The sequence below is a fragment of the Chamaea fasciata genome, unplaced genomic scaffold, assembly GCF_029207755.1.
Source record: "Chamaea fasciata isolate MVZ Bird 193981 ecotype frontalis unplaced genomic scaffold, bChaFas1.0.hap1 SCAF_8, whole genome shotgun sequence".
Classification (NCBI taxonomy): Eukaryota; Metazoa; Chordata; class Aves; order Passeriformes; family Sylviidae; genus Chamaea; species Chamaea fasciata.
In genome coordinates, this window is record NW_027094093.1 from 19,423,148 (window position 1) to 19,444,811 (window position 21,664).

The 21,664-nt window shown below is 36.9% G+C and overlaps 1 protein-coding gene across 1 annotated transcript in view; it reads right to left on the minus strand.

The window, feature by feature from the left end:
- The window catches only part of MYO3B (myosin IIIB), a 194,985-nt gene that overhangs the window by 66,107 nt on the left and 107,214 nt on the right, over nucleotides 1-21,664 (minus strand). Inside the window, exons 26-29 of the mRNA XM_066189973.1 lie at nucleotides 13,055-13,134; nucleotides 9,954-9,974; nucleotides 8,825-8,902; nucleotides 7,018-7,223 (exon numbers count right to left, since the gene is read on the minus strand). Coding sequence (XP_066046070.1) covers nucleotides 7,018-7,223; nucleotides 8,825-8,902; nucleotides 9,954-9,974; nucleotides 13,055-13,134 — 385 coding nt within the window. The remainder of the gene's footprint in view (nucleotides 1-7,017; nucleotides 7,224-8,824; nucleotides 8,903-9,953; nucleotides 9,975-13,054; nucleotides 13,135-21,664) is intronic.

Consider the following 21,664-nt stretch of genomic DNA (forward strand, 5'->3'; position numbering starts at 1 on the left):
CACAACTTCAGGCCATTCTCTCATCAAAAGTAAGGCAGAAATGACTACTCATCAGAAATAACGACTACCAATATGAGGCTGGATATTTCTTTTTAATTATTTCTTCTCCAGAACTCCTTTTCTAGTGTGCATTCTGCACCATAAAAGCTCAAATCCATGTGTTTCGTGGGTATTTTTAAGTAAACACTTAGGTTTAGTGCCAGTTTTCATGACTGAATCACATAACTACAGACACCCAAATAGTTTGACATGATGTTCTCAGGATAAGTGTATGGCAGCACAGCATGTGCCACACAGGATCATCCAATTGTTTTATGCAATATAAAATCTTTGTATAGCAATGGACCCTATGAAAAATTTTGGAGTAAGGTAAAGTATTTCACCCTTATGTATCTGGCAGAAGCATGCAAATATTGTACATGGTGAAATGGTAGAGAATATGCCTGGAAAAAAGCTTTGGGGTATATACAACAGTTAATTTTGATTTACTCGTCCAATTGCATCTCTGTCATACTTGTGTAAATCTACTGTGCAGAGATCACAGAGTGACCTCTACTTGCAACGTATCACCAAGAAACCAGAAATTTATTTCCTGAAAAGCAGGGCTAGAAATCATATCTGCTTTCAGATGAGATGAAAATTTCAAAACTCTATCTTTTTATTTCCATATTTGTACTTGTTATTTCAGCATGAAATGTGGTAATCAGGAATATTTCAGTGTTCTCCATTAAACCAATACTTTTATTATTATTTTTAAAAATGGTTTATGGCGTTCCATGTGCTCTTTCATAAACATGCACATATTTGTGCAAGTATATATCCTTTCCCTGGGTTATACATCCTGCTTGAAAATTTCCTACACATGGCACACACTCATCGACATGTTTCCTAAAAGTACTTGACTAATCACATTCTCAGTAGCAGTAAGACTAGGTAAGAGGAAAATATTTTCCCCTCAGAAGAACTGATTTCACAAAGCAGATGAAACTCTGGAATTCTGCATTTCTTAGCTAGTGTCTTTTTCTCCGCAATACATACTATTCTTCATAGATGTGAATACTATTTCAGAAAAAACTTACATTAAAATGGGATTAACTGTACTTACTAGTCATTAGAAATAACCCAACATTTTTTAAAAGTTGAATTTAACCTCAGAATGCAAAGCTAGGACATGCAAAAGTAATGTTAAATGCTAAAGACATCCAAGTATGCTAAGATATGGAAAACTCCAGAAAGATTCTATACATTTACTATCTGTTTAGAGACCAGGCATTTTAGTGTTGGTGGTTTCAGATTAAATAAACTGATTGTAAACAAATGGCTCCATTTCCCACCCCTCCCTAAAGGCTAAACTGTGCAACTGTTCCATATAATGCATTCAAACAGCACCATTAACTACTATACCAGTGTCTCTTACTGAAGTTCCCTTCACATTCCAGACTTAAAGGCTGCATCAATTCTACATAATTAAGTTAAAACACTAATGATTAACCTTTTTTCGCTTTAAAACAAATCTTTGTACTAAAATGTAATGGCCTGAGGTGGATAATGGATAATGATATGTGAAAAGCATGAGGCGCAAAATCCCTGTCTAGCCAGACCACGAGCAACAGTAGGAAGATTCTCAACATCACAAAACCATTTGTTCCTTCTCAGCCTTGGAACTAGAAGCTTTTAAAAAATTACCTTTTTTTTTTTTTTAATAAGAATGAAAAGAGCTGTAAAATAATTTCCAAAAATTTCTAAATTGTCTTGGTTGTATCTCACCTCTTTCAGAAATTTTCAAATCTGAATTCACAAAAAATAATTACATTTGGCTCTATATTAAGAGCATAAATAAAAAAAAAACCCATAAACAAAAATGATACAACATCTAAGATACTCCTGAAATTCAGTAACAGATACCTAGCACTTACACAGTAAATCATCAGACAAATATAAAATCACAGAAATACTCTCAGAAAAGCATAATTTGGTGCAATCTGCATACACTATTCATAAGCAGCTAGCAGACTTTCCACTCCTAATGTTTTCCTATCATCTCCATCCTGCAGCCGTTTACCAGTGTTCTGCGAATGGGAAATGTCTAGAAAGTGTATATGGAAGGCACAGTAGTTCACCATAAAGTGTATGGAATTCCACAGACCTGGTGAAATCTCAAAGCCATTGAAACAGAAACTTCCATGGATAATAGTAAAATCAAGGTATCAGGCACTGTTAAAATTTTGTTTACAGAAATCACTTATGAACTTTGCTATAGTGCAGGTTTACTGTTAAAAGTAGGCTTGCATTAAAAATGCATCATTTAAAAAGAACGCAACCTTCCTCTGAACAAATCTGTTGGCTTCTAATTTAATTCAGTGCTTCCTTGATTTTGCATAATAAGCAAGTCTATCACCACTGAATTTTTGGAGTTAGAAGAAAGCACTTACTGAGGTTATATGTTTTACAGGATTTTGTAATGTTTGACCAGTTTTATTCCTAGCTCCACTCCATGACTTATTAAGGCAAATGAGGCTTTATGTGGTCATGAGAAACGTAACACTGGTGGTTTAGAAACTGTGTATACCGTGTGTACTAACAGTGACCTTATGCAAATTTTTCCTGTGAGATTGAAAAAGCAGAACCAGCCTCACTGGGATCACTGTTACAGTAATAGCACTGGTATTACCATGAGTGTATGATCTGAGCGACATCATCTGACTGTGGAATGGGTAATGCTTATAGGGAAAGTTTATCCTTCATAAAGCAGTAGAAAAAACTTAATATCTAACATAAACAGGCAGGGAAGAAAAAGGGCAATCCTTAAATGAAACTTGTGCAAAAGTTCTCAACACATTCCTATGAGCTGATGAGGCACTACAAGTACATAACATTATTTAGTACCATTGGCCTACCGAGTCCCTTCTCTTTCAACCCACGGCTCAGAATATGGAAGATACACATAAATGGAGGATCCAGCTGGAAGATATGTGGTGAGCACACAGCTGCACACCACATCATGTCACGTGAAGCTCCAGGGGCACTCAGCAAGGAGTGTTCCATCCAGTGGGACCTTCAGTGCAGGTCCCCATGAGAAAGCACGACTCCCTTAAACTGTTGTGCAGTGCACGGTCACCACATGATCCCACATTTCAGGCACACCTGGTAGACTGATCAAGTTAATAACCTGTACCTAAAATCTGGGATTCCAGCCTGAAAGACAGGCCATGTTGCTTCACAGCAAACAAGACAGATGCATGATGTCATGGGGTGCAAGACAGGGCCAAGGGAGACAAAGTGTCTAAGACTTGACAGGGATACAGTGTTTACAGGGACTGCAGATAACATTTTCCTACTTTCAGTAAAAGAATATGTATATTTATATACATAAAACAGATGGAAATATACTTGGCTGAAGAAACATTTTGTGAATGAGTTACAATTAAGCCCTCTCCTCACCATCTGTTTTTTAACCCAATAAACTACATCCAGGTTTGCAAATAATCTGCTCTACATGAAAACAGAAGACAGTAAAGAGTAACATTAGACAGAGCTTTATCTTTTGTTTACCTCCCACCTGATAAACTCTGAATGGGTCTGTTCCCAGCCTTTGATTGTTTTGTCCTCATATTTCCTGCTAAGAGTTTACAAAACAGCATTATTGAACAGGCAGATAAGAAGCACACCTATTTGTTTAATAACATCAAGGGAGAAAAAATGCTGGCTCATCCATTTTGTTGTTCAGTTGCTCAAAAGGATCAAAATACCAATTAACTTGCTGGCTTAAAAAAAAATCTTTGATATCCTTACATTTACTGACATTTTGAAACTCTTCTTCATACTTGCCTAATGTCTTTTTGATTATGAACAAAGAAGTGCCAATCTGTTTAGCATTTGACCTGTTTTCTCAAACAATTTTATGTATTCAACTACTTAGTTCGTATAAACACTTGACTAGTCATAGCCGTAAGTTGAAGAAAAATGTTTCTTGTTCCACTGATAGCTTTATAAAGTATTGTTTGATTTTATTTGCAAGAGCAAAAGAGAATAGAATTTGTTTTAAAATAAAGCATGAGCTGAAAAAGGAGCAAGAACATCTCCTCTCCCACCCCCAGTTATATTCTGAAAGCAGAAGTCTTTGCTGTTGTGGAAATTGCTAAATCTACTCCCCCTTCCTTCCCTTTTTGTGTTGACTATCTTTTCTTAACAAATTACATTAAGTTGGACTAAAAACATGGAAAGTAATTGACAAGATGTTAATCACAACTTGCTCTTATCTGCTGGATGGAAACCTACAGTCAATGCTGTTTTATTATCATTAGTTTTCAAGGTTGTACTCAAATTCAGCGCATTTTTGAATAAAAAGGATCTCCTGATAAGAGAAGGCTTAATTTCCTCTCAATTTACACTGATTTCTGTGGAGTTAATCCTAGTTCACTTACATGTAAATTGAATAAAAGTTGAGGTTAATAATTCTGCTTTCAGTCACTTTGGAATAATACAAAATATATTAATGATCACAAAAATGATTCTGTTAAATGTGCTCTAGAATGGTGTAACCTTACTAAAATTAGTCATTAAACACAAAAAAAAAGTTGGTAAAGATCATGTCTGTAAATTAAATTGCCTTGAAGGAGAAATAAACACATTAGTTATCCTTCCTGGGATAAATAATCTGTAGTGTTTTCCTATTACATATTCATTTGGTGTACTAATATAAGTCAGAAAAACTAGCAATTTTTCACAATTTAATTAATTAAGCTCTGGTTTATCATTCAAAATACCTGAATGTATGGACTGCAGATTTCCAAGTCCAAGTGACAGGTTTACAAGCATAAATCTACGCCATCTCTGCATTTTAGAGAGGACTGTGAAATGGTTTTCCCTTTAGCATCATATCACAGAAACACAGAATATGCTGATTTGAAAGGGACCCACAAGGACCCTTGACTCCAACTCCTGGCCCTTCAGAGCACCATCCTCAAGAATCACACCATGTGCCTGAGAGCACTGTTGCCTTGGTTTAGACCGACAACCGTCCAAATGCTTCTTGATCTCTTGTCAGGTGTTGTCGATCACTTCCACAGGAAGCCTGTTTCAGTGCATGACCACCCTTTGGGTGAAGAACCTTTTTCTGATATCCAATCTCAACTTTGCCCGACAAAGCCTTAGGTCATTCCCTTGGGTCCTGTCACTGGTCACCACAGAGAAGAGATCAGTGCTGTCCCTCTTCCTCTCACAAGAAGTTGTGACCACAGCAAGGTTTCCCCTCAGTCTCCTGTTCTCCAGGCTGAAAGGCCAAGTGACCTCAGCTGCTCCTCATACAGCTCCCCTTCAAGGCCCTTCACCATCTTTGTTGCACTTCTTTGGACACTTCTCTATAGTTTTAATGCCTTATATTGTGGTGGCCAAAACTGCACGTAATATCCAAGGTGAGGCCGTCCCAGAGCAGAGCGGGACAATCCCTCCCTTGCCCGGCTGGCCGTGCTGTGCCTGATGCCCCAGGACAGGGCTGACCCTCCCGGCTGCCAGGGCACTGCTGACTCACATTCAACTCCCCCGTGAGCAGAACTGCCTGGTCCCTCTTTGTGGCACTGCTCTCCAGCACCTCATTCCCCAGTCTGTCCCTGCATCCAGGGTTGCCCAGTCCCAGGTACAGAACCTGGGACTTTCCCTTGATGAACTTTATATGGTTGGTGCTGCCCAGCCCTATGATTTGTCAAGGTCTCTCTGCAGTCCCTTCCTGACTTCAAGGAATCAACAGCTCCTCTCAGTTTTGCATCATCTGTGAACTTGCTTAGCATCACTTCCAGCCTGCATCCCAGCCATTTATGAGGACATTGAGGAGCACACAGCTGAGGGTGGAATCCTGTGGAACCCCATTAGTGGCTGGACACCAGTCTGATGTCACCCCATTCAATATAACCCTTTTGTGCCCAAACTGTGAGCCAGATGCTCACCCGCTGCAATAATGTGTTTACCCAGCTGTGTGCTGGACATTTTGTCCTGAAGGATCCTGGGAGAGACAGTAATGACAGCTTCACTGAAATCCAAGAAGATTATATCAACTGGCTTCCCTTGGTCAGCTAGGAGGGTCACTGTGTCATAAAAGGAAATTAGGTTTGATAAGTAAGACTTTCCTCTCATGAAGCTGCACTGGCTGTGACCAATGAGTGCCTTGTTTTTCAGGTGTTTTTCAATACCTCCCAGAATAATCTTCTCCATAACTTTATCAGGCACTGAAGTGAGACTAATGACTTGCTTTCAGTATGTTCATTAATTCTATATTGTCTGGATAAACAACCTCCAGTCCAAAAAATATCACATCATGGTTGAATAAGCCATTCACTACTTGTTCTTAGTATTGCCTAAATGGCTAATGGTAGTGCTTCTGTTCATTGTCGAATTGCCAATCCTACACACTGAAAAACAATAAATACTACACAAACTCACATTTCAAGTATAGAGGAAACCATAATTCTCATGTAGCCATATTGCTATCCTAAAGACAATAGCATTTCCTGAATAAAATTTATAACTTTCTAAGACTGAGAACACGTATTAAAGCCAGTAACAGCAGTCATGAGAACGGTCAGGGTGAACAGAGACATGATTATAATTCATGATATCTCCAAGATAAACGACTCTGCAAAGCTAAATCTGAAGCTTTTATATCAGTTCATTCTTAAACATGTGCACATTTTTCACATGATGGCTGAAGGTCACTGACCTTCCAAAATCGCTGAATTATCTGAGCAGGATGCATAATTTCCACTTGTTGCCTCTACACAGGGGCATGGAAAAGAAATCATGGGGATAGGCTTGCTACTTGTGTTCACTGTGCATTTCACATTGGCTGTCTTCCGTTAGAGATCAGATATCTCTTGTAGTCTTTATCCCTTAAAGTCCCTGTCCTCGTTAGAGATTCAGACCACACACCTACGAACAACATCTGTAGAACTTTCCGTACTTAAACATAGAATATATCTTACTGAAGAGAATATTAGAAAACTAGCCCTATTATACAAGTCTTACCTTTTCACAAACTCTTCAAAGAGGATGCGATGAGAATATCCTTTCTGACGTATTTTGACAGTTTCCAGAATTCCAGTGTATCGTAGCTGCAGCAGAACTCTCTCATGAGAAAACATCAGTGCTTCTCGATCATCATTAGGTTTAATGCAGCGGATAAAGTGAGGCTGTCCAACAACCATTTTGGATAAAAGATCCATGAGGGAATACTAGTGAGGAAAATAAAGAAGATGCACATACTTAACAAAAAACTGCAATGGAACTACTTAAGCAGGAGATTCATATTTGTAAACAGTTTGTAATACTTGATAATATTTTAATCTGTAATGTTAATCTCCATTGCCTTTTTATTAATTTTTAAGATTTCAACTGAAACATGGAACCTATTAAAATTTTCAGTTGTAAAAAAAAAAAATTAAAATTCTGAATCTGATTTTTTACTTCTTACACCCTTCTCTTCACCTTATATATCACATTTCCATAGTTGAAGAATGTCCATTAAAAAAAAAAAAGAAATTGAAAATTGTCCTAACTATAATTCTGCTGTAGACATGCTTGACTGATCCAGTATCCCCAAGAGAAACACAAGCTTTACCATGAAACAGCCACTGAAATTCAAAGCAAATAATGGGGAAAGGGTTGCAAGAAGCCATCAGTTCAGTGTTCTGTCCACAGAGAACACCAGATGTATCTTGAACATTTCAGGTACATCCCTGTTACGTTAATTTTTCAGTATCACTGAGAATATAAACTGCACAGTCTCCCTAGAAATCTGTTGAACTGCTATATTATCACAGTTATTCATGAAGTTCTTAGCATCTAACATAAATCTTGCCACTGAAATGTAGGTCCATTACTTCTTTTCCTGTCCACTCTAGACACACAAAACTATATCCTCTGTTTCATTTTAAACTAAAATGAAAAATGTTTGATCAGATATTTTTTTGCATTGACTCCTCTGAGTACCGATACTCCTGCTCCATACTCACCCCATTATGCTCTTGTATGATAAGTATGTGTTATCAACTACATTCAATCTCATATACCTACACGTGTCTCAAAATCACATACAATTCCAAGCTGACTGTCGTCACCTTGCTGCAGCTTGCAGGTCTATTATGGTCTATTCTCACACTCACGCCCCCATTACACTTTTTTTTTTTCTTTTTACAGTTCCTACAGAGCTGGCATTTGTGTGGTTCTGTGCAAGAGCACTCTAAGTGCACACCTATATGACAAGTCTGAATGTGTGTCCTTGCACTCTCCACACTGGGAACAACGCCTCAGTATACAGCAGCTTCCTCTATACCCTTTCTTACACTATTCTACAAAAAAAATTGAACAGGTATTCCTACACAGCTTGAAGCTTTGACTCACATTGGCTAGCAGAACTCTGTGAACTTCCCTATTCTGCATGGTACAAGTGCAGCCCAAGAGCCAACTGCTAAAAACTTTTCCACTTTGCAATGACTGCAAGAAAAGAACAGTAACCAAGTGTCTTGGACTAGCACTTTTTTGACTCCCAGGCTTCCAGTTCTAACATTCGCAATGCCCCTTCCCTGCCTGCTTGCTTTAAACACCCATGCAGAATACGTATTACCTCAGACAGGATTACTACTTATAAAATGGCAATCTGTATGATTTACAACAGCACTTTCTAAAGGTGGATTATTTTTTACTTAACAGCACAAAGGAAAAATCTTAATCTTTAAAGCTATGTATGTCTCAGCTTGTGAAAAAAAAAAGAAGAATATTTTACATATATCTATTGTTCTTATTATCAAAATGCTTTCCATTTTAATTTTTGTACCCTAAAATAGGAAGCCATAGTTTGCCGCTTCATGTTAGTTGTTTCCTCGGGATGCCGCATAACCTCCATTGTGTCAACCTGGAAGACAAAACTCTGATGTTAGGACTGCTCCAGAAACACTGCAGACCCACCCCACCTTGCCCATCAAAGCTGGGTTCAGTTTCTTATAGTCATTCCTTCAAGTGTGAGTACTTCGGAGTACTTTATCAGAGAGAGCAAGGCCAGCTTCTAAAAGATGCAGGACACACTGACTTTGGAGAGGTCTTTAAGCATTTTGATTTTTTTTTCATAATGTAAGAGCACTCTAGATGGATGATAGTACAATACCCAGCCAGTGAAATAGCTGTCAAATTGCAATACCTTAGGAACTGATTTCTGAGAAGTATTCCACTTACTGCCACCGCAATGAACTCCCACAGGACTTGTATCTTATAAGAAGAGTTATCATATTTGTAAGAGCCAGGAAGTAAATTGAACTGCCTCATTTTGCTCATGTATGGAAAAAATACTGTAGGATGAGTGGCAAACAAAGTAGGCAGCCTCAGAACATGTAAGTCTGTTCCCTTCTCCTCCTGTGGTTACTACTAATTACTTTATATTGCCATTTTGATGCCAAGAATCTCAGCAATCTCATTCTGATTCTCAATCTTATGGCTGAATAGCCATAGCATACCACTTTTTCAGCATTGCAGAAGACTTATTTTTAGAGGATATACATGGACAGTGAGCATACTGCTCCTTGTAGGTTTTAGTTATATTGTTAGTACAGCTGTTCTTATCAAAATGAAACCAGAATTTATGAATGAGTATAACTGTGGTTACCCATAACAAGCAGATTGTGTTGCTGCATTACAGCTCAACAAAATTAAAGAAAATTAACCAGCATCCTGTTTGCATGGAGCATTAACAGCATTTTAGCATTCACTTGCTTTGTGGCAATTTACCATCTGCTCTGACCAGGTGGCATTTGTATAAACCAGATAATGCTGCTGTAAGGACCTGTGATACACTTCCCGGACTTTGCTCCGTACTATCATTTCCAACACTCACTGACTTAAGAACACTCTTCTGGACACTAAAATAATTGATGGAAGATTACAGTTCTCAATAAAGTAACTGAGACTCTTACCTTCAGGAGGTATTTAGGAGACTGCATGCAAAATATAAAGGAAATGAAGCGCTAAGTAATAATAGATCAAAAAAATGGATTTTATGTTGGGGAAGAAATCAAAAGAAATCTAGTGAGGTCAAGATTCAGAACACAGATGGTGCAAATGAAGACAGAGTTCAATAAGGGTGACCACAAAAATTTCAAGATGTTTTTGTAATCTGTGACTGTAATCTTCTGACCCAGAGTGGCACACATGCATTGGTACACATCTCAAACTAACACAGGAGAAGAAGAACAAAAAAGGAATAAAAAAAGAGAGATGCAGTTTGTTAACAGAGCACTCTGTAATATAATCCAGGAAAAATGCCTTATTAGCACAGGTAACATCAAACATCTTAAGAGGTTATGTGACAAAGTAAATATCAATGACCTAACCAAAACAGCAGGCATGTCCATGGGGAAGGATATGGGAATATTTCAAGATTATCTTGGCAAGGCAGCTAGTTTCTGAGGATTGCTATCTAAATCTCTAGTAAATGTCAGGTAGAAGACAAAAGCCGTAACAGTAAGCACTGACAGTAAGTTCAGAATAACTGGTAATATTTAATGTTAAAAGACACACAGTTTAATTATAAATAAGATCAAATCAAGAACAAAAGAAAATAGTTTGGGGACTGGTCTGAGCCCAAATGTCAATGAAACTGAGGTTCTAAATAAGATTCTTCTCTCTCTAGAAAAACAGAGACTCAGTGATATTGTTGCTGGAGATTGACCACTCACAACCTCTCACATTCATATCTCATATATCCGCTGGTCAATAAAGGGCAGTATCATCCCCTTTCCACAGCTGCTTATTTTCACCAAAATTGTAGAATTTTACCATGTTGGGACTGCCACTCTATCAAATATGGTTTACAACAGGCTGTTGGGTTCAAAAGGGCTTTGTTTTGTTTTGAGGTTTTTCTGGGGTGGCAAATGGAAAGAATGCACAGAAAGACAGATGGTCAGAAACACTCACAGAGGAGATGTAAAACACTTTCTCAGAAAATGAGGCTGAAAGCAGTATTGTTAGATTTCTCTTCCTATGAATGAAGTTGTAAATTCAGATCTGTGCAATATGTAAGAACTAGAACCAATTTCCAAATCTTTTTGACAAGAAACTTTTGAAGTTTTCATTAGAAAAATTCTGATAGACCCTGAAGCTGATGGGATTTTCTTGTAAGACTTTTTAAGAATTTTTGTCTCTCGTTAATGTACAACACTGCTTGTCTGTGCTGCCACACCATTTTATGGTAGGACAACAACCTCATGGGCAACAGACAACAGGCTTTCTCACAACTGGCTTGCTAGAAAATGACAACATAAAAAGAGTGTCATGATATAAGAATGTCATGATACCTTGTATTTTAAATCACTAGCTACTCTTTTTAAACAAAAATGAAGATATTTCAACTATTAAGTCACATTTTTACGTGACAGCTATAGTGACCTACAATGTGAATTTATGTAATTACAACTGTAATGGAAAACATCCTGACCTACAAAAGCCAAACTCTTTCATGACTAAAAAGATTCCTTCAAATAGTTTTGAAACAATATTAAAAGAATGATTTATGACATCATCTCACCTCATGAAGTCACTTGAAATTATGACTTTCCACATATTGACCACACCTGCTGCTGGCATGGTATGAAGTTTTTGGGTTTTTTTGTAAAACCAAAAAATATGTTAAGCAAAAAACCTTCCTAAATTAAATAATGATAAAAAATTTCCAAACTTCCAAACAAAATTATTACACTTGGATCTTTTAAAACAAATTCTGAAATAATAATTTAAAATGTTTCCTGAAGTTGTTTTAATTAGGTGCTTTACAAAATTCTAAGAAATAGCTTTTTATCTAAAAAATATTTAAATTAACATTTTCTGAATAGTGTTGCACTTCTGCATGTCTTTTCTTTTAGCTCCTTTTAAAAAGTTTGAAGGGTGAGTAAAGCCCACTTAAACAGTACTTACTGACTGATTGTGTCTAGGAAAGCTCTTGGAGTGAACTGCTCTATTGCAATCCTGCTGTATCAATAAAATGCATGCTTAGAAAGCTTGTGCTGAATATAGCTGGATGTGGAAGACAATGTGTATGTAACACAAGAAAACTGGAAAGGCCACTCTACCGAAAGTATTTACACCAGACAGGAAATAATAGTCTGAAATCCACATCTGTATTTGCAGGTACAGTGAAGGATATAGACATATGGATGACATAAATCACCACACTGATGTCTGAGCATGAGCTCCAAATACCAGAAGATAACAAGAAGAAATAGAAACCCCAAAACATAAAATTTTGTAGACTTTTGAACAGTTGCTGTTACCACACTTGTTTTGAAAATTTATTACTGTTTGCTTTGGAAAAAAAACAAGCCCCAAACCTTAACTAACTTTGACAAGTACCACTTAGGAAGCAGGGATGAGGTGTACTTAACCATCAGCTTCAAGGGACAACAGGTTTCCTCACAAATTAAGTGTACTCAGTTGTAATCCCACTAATTGCTATAAAATTATCCCATCTTTTTGCAGCTATGCCACATACTTTCATGGCAAAATTCAGCTGCATTTAAATTCTACAGTTTTTACAGAATAGTGGTTTTGCTGAGTCATTCTTTTCCAGTTACCTACCAGCCACAAACATTTCCTAGTTTTTCATTTCCAAGTTGAATTAAAAAAAAAAAAGATTTTTTTTTAAAAAATATTTTGCCTTTCATGTTGTTCAATACACTATTCAAATTTTACATAATAAGACCTCTTTCTAGGTAAAAATTGTCAGAAGAAAACCTTGACCCCTTTAAAATAAAGAGGACTATTGATACTGATGTAACAGATTTCACTCCAAAGGTTTAAAGATTTATCAGTAGCAAATTGATTCTTCACTGAATTCTACAATAGGTTCATCACTAAAACTGGAAACCATGCTCCAAGACAAGGTGCACATCACTGATAGTAAAGGCAGACTCTTATTTGATAAGAACCTCACTGTACACCCACATCAGCTAAGTATTGTGTATATAGTCTCACTGTAGTATTTTATAAACAACTGCCTGTCCTCAAAGGGAACACCACTAACCTTGATACGCCCAGCACTGAGCTGCGGAGGCAAAGACCGAGACGCAGCTGTCACTCTGGCTCTTGCTTGTGCCAAATTACCTGTTCAAAAAGAAAGAATTCGTACTGCAAAAACGATTCAAGAAGCTTAGAAGAGAAAAATTTGTACTGTGTAAAATCAGTTTGTACAATAGTACTAAACTACACCACCACACTTCTTCCACACCCCTCTCATTACCAATTGTGCCTGCAGGGCATTCATCACAGGCATGACAGAGTGCAATGTTGATTTAGAGGGGAAGAAAAAGTCATTGATAAGGTGGTATGTCACTGACCTTAGCTACTGAGCTGACGAAAACAACGACAGCACAAAGGCATACAGCTCAATCACTAGTAATCAATTTCTCTGTGACTCATTGAGAGATTTCAAAGAGCAAAAAGACTATAGAATCAATCTTGTTCCTATGAAATCACATGGATCCTCAAGTGTCAAGACAGTATCTTAAACTCACAAACTAACGAGAGAGAGGAGAAAATGATAAGACGGCACCATTTTTAACCTTTTGACATATAATTCTCAATCTTATTGTAACTCAGGGATTTTAAAGACTGACTCAATTTCCCAGGCAAAAGTATATTGTGGTGTCAAGCGAAAGACTGGTGCCTTTTTTAAAATGTAAGGTATGACGTGTTCTAAACTTTTTCTTCTGTACTTGTAGAAAGCCAAAGTCATCACAAAATAGCTTTACAAAATAAAGCCTAGGAGAAGAGAGAGGAAGTGATATCGGACTTGCATATGCAAGACACTCTGTATATTTCAAAGTTTTAGCAAGTCTAGCACAAGATGTCCAAATGTTTTCTCTGGCTATATCTTCAGAGGCTAAACTGTGATTAATAGCATTGAAAGAACCCTTTGAAGCAGGATTGGTGACATCAAAGCCCTAATCCATGGGTGGCAGGATTTTTATAATGAGTGGGAAGCATTTTAACACATTTCAAAGGATTTACAGCATGAATAAACAATAGGCCTCTGCAGATGTACCACACACCTTTCAGAACCAGAACACATAAATAAGTGTCTATTTTAATTTAAATGTAAATAAAGTGTTAACACTTCTTTCAGATGCTAAATGACTTGTTTGCATCAACTCCAGTGTTTAGCTGTTAGCTTTACAGAAAGGCAGTAACTCTAAACAGTCTTCAGAGTTTTGCTAAACTATGTATTACATAACTAGTAAGGAGTCACGATGAGAGAAACGAAAACCAAAACCACCCAATCGCAGGTAAAGAAACCCAAATGCTGGTAATAATTCCCTAAGAGTGCGGAGCAAATCCAGTGTCCACTCTAACACTGAAAGGAACTTTTGCTCCTACTTTTCCCTGAACAAGAAAAATACCAAACCCTCGAAAATAATCTGGGGGCCAGCACTCAAACACAGCACTCTTCATTCAAAAATCCTGTATTCATTTAAAAAAGTATTTATCTTTTAAGCTGCTGGCACTGGTATTGACACAATACTGCAAAACTGGCATGTCATTTCCAGACCTAACATCGTATGTTACCTGACAGTTTAAATCATGGTCCAGTATTTGGAAACTGCTTTAGGCTATTATACTGTGTATGTTAATGAAACCACAACTGTTTGGGAAATCTTGAATATCTATGCACATGCATGGTACATACGGGAAATTTTGAGTATTTATGCACATGCACGGTACATACTGCAAATACCTGCATCTCCCCAAAGTTAAAAAGAGGACCTTCATGAACAAGCAGATGGTGAAATAATTTTTGTCCCAGTTGCAATTATGCTATTTTTGCACGTTAAAAATTACTCTTTTGGGCCTTTTTGGCTAAAATAATCTGGAAAGGTTGTTTTTGGCTAGGTTTCAGATTATCAAGTCTAAAGCTTGAAAGCCTTGCACTGAAGAACTGATGACACATGATAAAAGAGGGGAGTGGGGAGAAGAAAGGACTTTAAATCAGACTGTTTAAAAGGACTAAAATTTTTTTGCATTTTGTAACAACACAAAAAACTCTAGTAATGAAATAAAATTTAGAATGGGTATACAGCTGCTCAAGGTTCACCACACTCACTGCTGGCATTAGGTTTCTAAGGGTTCATAATTAGTATCCCTGAGGTCTCCCTTAGTTTTTCATGCAAAACTAAAACTAAACATTTCTGATTTCTGATCTGGTAAGTCAAGCAAATAAATAAACCTTTTAATTAATCACAAGTCTTTAATGATTTCACAAATGAAAAAAAAACCCCAAAGTGTTCAGTGCCCACTTAAAAAAAAGAAATGCTTTACCTATCATGTCTTTGCTCAGTAGTTACTTCCTTCTAGAAATGGATTCTTACCAGTGCTTATTTCATGTGTCAAGTGAATTCCTAGGTAATTACTAGTAGCATTAGATTGAATCCATGGAAAAAATATTACTAGGATTTTCTTTTTCAGCTGAAACACAAAATGATACTTCATTAAAAGTTTCTGAATTAGTCATCTCGTGTAACTCATGCTCAGGAAAAACAGCTACCAATCTTTAACATGTCTAAGCCATTAAAACTAATACACAGAATAAACGTGGTCTGAAAGTCAGTCTACATAGTACGAAATATTTCACCCAGGGTTCACGTGGTGTTCACAGTCAGTAAAATTTGGTACCTACCCCCGCATTTGATTTTCATTTACAAGGTAATTCATACCTTAACACATAAAAAATAATTAAATGTTAATCCACTTAATGAAAAGATTAAATATTTGAAGAACAAATGTTTATAGATAATAACATAGGCAGCTTGAACTGCCATGGGTTCCTTGAAAGGTTAAACTGGTTAAAGGTTGAAAGATTGCACCGTGCTCTTCAGAAGTCTATCTTCACACCAAATGTGTGTCATTTGGTCAAAACTTCAGATGGTCAAAACTTTAGATGAAACACAAATGACACCCTTGTAGACCAAATGCTACCTACATTAAATCCAAGTCCATAAAATGGACCAACTAAGTCATATAAAACCCTCTCAAAATTGTCTTAGGTTTTAGGGACTTAGTTTTTGGTGGGGTTTTTTTTTTTTTTTTTTTGGTTTTCATTTTGAGGGAGGGGAAAGAAGTTAATGGTTAAAGTTAGGATTAATCTTTTAAACATGTACATGTTTAATTTTACTCACATGCACTTCAGTTCAATGGGACTGCTCATCTGAAAACTTAAGGCTCCTACCTATGCACCTGGATCAGAGACTAAGGTCTCTGGGATTCATTGTGTCAGTGGAGGAGCCAGTCAGACCTAACGTTTCTCTTTTTATCCTCTGTTCAATAAAGTTGAGAATTAAGTTAAAGTATTCTCTTTAATGCTTTGAGAAGTTTTAGACATTAAAGTTTGTGAAATGGTCTTAGAGTTTTCAAGGAAAAAAGTAGCACAAAATCTATGCACTCACTGGCTAAGCTCAGTGTCAATGTTCAGCAAACCTCCCTTTGTCCTGAAGCTGTTTAGAATACCTCACATCTCTGCAAAAATGTTCTTCACTGATGCCTCCTTTCAGCTAGGTGAGAAAGACCATATTATCAAAGAACTGCATCTCTTCTATTATGCAAAGCCAAGCAGGAGAAGTTTTGAAAGTATTTACATCACACACAAAAAAAGAAACATGGGGTGTTTTTTTCAAGTTGGACTTCGGAAGTGGTCTCCAGACCTCTAAAGGGACTAGTCAGCATTCCTGGCTTCTCATTTGCATCCCTGGTAGTTACTCACTGTGTGATCAGGCTGAATTAATGATTTATCCAGCTGTTGACTTTATGTACTAATTGGGAAAAGTACACTCTCTGGCTGGATGTTCTGATGTTACCTATGGTTCGTGCTTCATTTATTCTTAGGTGATGGGTTCTGTAAGTAGTACCAAGCAAATATTAGCAAAATCAGCACTATATTTATAACCTCAATTTGGTTATGCCTGCAATAGATCATTCCTCCCAAAGTAAGAGTATGCCAGGTAAGAAATATGTTAAGCTTTGATACAACATTCAGTTTGTGAAGTGCAAATGACTTACTGAGAAAAAGCCTCATGACAATGTCACCTTACTGTACATGTCTTACCAGGGATATTACTATTATATAGAGGGCAAGTACAAGCTCTTTCCTTATCCTCATATATTTTATTAATTTCTTTCATGCTTCTGGTTCAGATAAAGAGGGGTCACTTCAAACACCATGCAGACATAGTATAATATGGTCAGAAATGCTACAATGCATTTGTATTTCACTGCCATTACTTCTAATCACAGCTAAGCACTCACACTCCAGACGAGGTACAGGGCCAGACAATGTCTTTGACATACACAGATTCTTCTCTGTCTTTCCTTTCAGTACATTTTATCTGGCCAAAGAAGTTGACTGCTTATCTCCATAATGCATTTTCATCTTCTGCTACTGTAAGACTAAGCTTTTAGCTCAACTACAAATTAATATATGTACTTTTTTTATTCTGTACTAATTTGAATCTGGTCACTGACTATCAAAATTCTGTTCTTTTGAGTCATTGAGAGTCATTGAAGTAGTTTAAGCTGATCTTGTGCAATAAAAAAGCTAAGAATCCAATTTTCTCATATACTACACATTTTGCACAAAATGTATTTATAAAAATACTGTCTGTAGAGCACAACTATCAATTCAGATAGGCCTCAACTACTGCTTCTTCTGAAAAGACAATTACTTTACTTTCTATTCAAAATAAAATCAAGAAATAGTACTTCCAAAATCAGACACATATTGCCAAACAGAATCTAATCAGCATAAAAGCCTGGTAATAGTGAAGCCCACCTGGGAATAATCTAATAATGAATATTTGCTTCAGGAGCAAAAATACGAATGCTTCTGGCCCACATTATTTGAAATGAAAAATCTATGCCACAGTGAACTGAGGAATTTTCATACTGATTCTCAATTAGATTAAGGACTTCTTTAGTCTTTTTAGCATGAAGTAGACACCATTCATATTTACAGATATTTAAAAGCTTTACATTGCTAGACAGGGATTGGAGAACCTGAGTATAAGTCCAGTGCTGTTATGCTTTCTACTGCAGACATTGCAGACACTTCAGTGGTCACTTCCCATGTTAGGAAGGCACACACTGGCAAACACACAGCATCATGTCTACAGCAACAAATAAAACTTTGCTTTAAGTGTCATCACTGCTATGTTTAAATAATGTTTTAATACAGTAGGTTAATAGGCTTCTTGTAGAATGGAAATGAACAGACACTGACAGCAGCTGAGACGAAATGAAGGTCAAAGTGCCTACTGTACTCTGTACACATCTACGTACATAGCATCTATACATACTACAGATCTGTAAATGTATGTTGTTAGTAAGGAAGATCTTAACTTTTATCCTTACCTACAAAAGAAGAACAAATTATGGTACTCATTAAACTAGTTAATGGTAATGCCCAAGGAATTTTTTTAACACAACCTTGAGTACTAACTGCTGCTTTAAGCAATATGCCCAATTTTCAAGGTAAATTGAACCAAATGTGCACTCATTTACTCAACTGGGAGTATGTTCACTGAAACACAGACCTTTCCTGAATATCATCGGCACAGTACGTGGTCAGAGGACATACAAGCAAACCTCATGTGATTCTCATAGTCCTGTGACATGACCAAACTGACAGACAGTAGGCAAAACATGTATGGAATAGTCGGACAACACGATAAAGAGGTTCCTGGGCACAGGCCAAGGGATGATCACGTGGTTCTGGAAAAGAGAGTGGCAGAGCAGGGAGCAGATTGCTAACTGGACACAACCAGGAGGCCATAGGTTGGGCATCTCTCTCCAAACACAGGATTAATGATTGGAGTGGCACACTAAGTACAATGAGTGCTAACTATCTGAAGCTGCATCTAGACAAAAATAAAATACACTTTAAAAGTTTGGAAAAAGCGAAGTTCTTGTATAAACAATACTGCAGTTTTCTACTGCTTGAAGTTCACCATTTTCTTTAGTCAAGTCTGTAGCCTGACTAGCTGGAGATTTGACCAACTGGCTGGTTGAAGAGAGGCTGATCACAGCCTGATCCAGTCAGGCTTCCAGCTGCTGTTGCATTACAGAATAAATTGGCTTGGCTTTTTATGATTTATATGTTGTCAGAAGACATGGGCCACTTCTTTCAGATATGGTCCTTAGCAATTACCTGACATATCTCTTGTAGAGCACAGTTTGATGCTCTTCTATGTAATCAGCTCAGTACAACATACCTTGAATCCTCTGGGGAACAGCAGACAGGACAAAACACTGCTGCTGTCAGGACAGTACCTCACCATCATATGAGATTTTCTGCTGCCCCAGCAGATTGCCCTGCTACCTGTACCACATCTGTAACTGAGATTAGGAGAAAACTACAGAGGTGAACTTTCTGTGAAACGTTGTTGTTGAGGAATTCTTCACTGATTTTAGGTATTGCTCAAAATAACCTTGTCCTACTTACATCTACTTAGGCTGGACAAGTTAATTTCTTCTTCCAGAGGTATGTGGAAGAATAGTTCCAAAACCATACACAGGCTGGAAATATTCTTCCACTACATTCTGATTCAGGTCTGGTCTCCCTCATTGTTTTATGTAGCTGATATATTTTTTTTTGCATGTTATGTAAGAATTTTTTCCCCCAAATTATATATGCTTTATCCAGAAAAGTAAAAGTACGATTATAAAGAATATGGTAGTTATCTCATTGTTCTTTCTATTAAGCTTCATAGTGTTCAGTTTAACTTGAGGCTCAAATAAGTTTCTACAGCAGTGACTAAACAGGAAATCCAGGAGAAAGTCAAGAACTGTGACTTTTAGCCCTTTGCTTGTATTTCCAGAGTATGCTCATTCTCCATACAATGTTTAAAAATTTCACAGTATATATTCCATCACTCAGGACCCGCTGCTGAAGCTGCTCCATACATACACAGTCTGGTCAAAATCCTACTAAAGCCAGTGAAGATTCCCAATGAATTCAGTGACAAAAAAATCAGGTGTAAAGATGCAACTGAAAGCACATGGAGAAAAATTATGGAACATTTTCTCTGACCTCACTATGACCACCACTCTCCCCAGTCATCAAGACCCTAAGAGCTAGATATGCTAAAAAGTGTTGTCAAAACCAGGTTTTGAAACTTCAAGGCAAGAACTGACCTTTAAAAGTATTAATTTAAGATGAAACAAGGTTATAGAACTTAAAAAAAGTCCCAGACCTTCCCATTTTTGAAATCTAGGCATTATTGATGTTGACAACTAATTTAATCAAGTCTGAAAGGCTTCTCAACTGAACCATTGCTCCCCTGGATGTCAGCACTTGTATCACAGTTGGCACAAAATCAGTTACTTTTGTGGTAAAGCAGAACATTAATTATATTTATACCTCTGCTCTTAATGAACTAAACACCCATTCATACAAATACCCACAAACACATTTTCTTTGTCACACACTGTGACCTGCTACCCAGGCAGCTCAATTAAACACTCCTGCACTCCAAGTCAGATTGGAATAAGGAAGACAAAGTCAAATAAGAATAGATAATGCTGGTTCAGTAAAGTACTGGCCTTCAGTAAAGTACAGCTTGTTGTAAGGTGAAAGAATAAAGAGAAATGATAAAAGTACAATATCATAGTAAGACTGCACAAAATACTGTGGAATGAATATACAAAATCTAGCACAGACTCAGAGATTTATTTTCCACCCACTACATTCATCCTTTATATATATTAATCCCTTTAATGCAATTATTTTGAAGGAGTGGGAAATGTAAGCACATTCTTTGTTGAGGACACACCAGAAAAACATTATGGATATTCATATGAGTAAGATTATTTGAATATTCAACAAAGTTATCTACTCTCAAAACTCACTAGCAAATTTGAAAATAATGCTCTTCTAGGATTTGATCTTCAGAGCTACTGAATGCTTCCAATGACATAGTGAGCATCTTTGACACCGTTCGACCTTACAGCACACAGTGCCTATTGAAACTGTCAAGTAAACTACTCATTAAAACAATGGCATAATGTTCTCTGAATATTTCTCTAATTAAATTCTGTATATGGTGAATAGTGAAATCCCACAGCCTACTAGTTAATATTAAAAACAGTAACATCTTTTGTTTCCTCAATATCGATAGATTTTGAATTTAATTAGTATAAAACGCAGTGTTTAGATTAATTACTATTCAATACTGGGAAGTCATGTTCATTATAGGATTGAGAAGTTAGGCCAGAAACATGAATATTGGGAAAGGTATCTCCTCTTTTCTGAGAAAAAGGAAAAGAAAAACTATTCTTAAGATTTGTTCTAGAGAGATCGGTCTATTATAAAACAAATCAGTAAATTAACTAAGATCTATTCTTAAACTTGTCCACTTTTACTTTTATCAGAGTTCAACTTGCAAGCACTTGGAGACAAAAAAAAAAATCTATGCTCCCTTGCTCATTTTCAGTACAATATAATCTGTGAGGTCTTAGATTAAAAACCAGCATAATTTTGTATGGGCAACACCCTTTACCAAACATAATTGTAGTAAATCTAACTTGACAGATCTCAGCTGTTGTGCTTACTGCCATGTGCAATTCCAGAGATTCACTGACACTATTTATA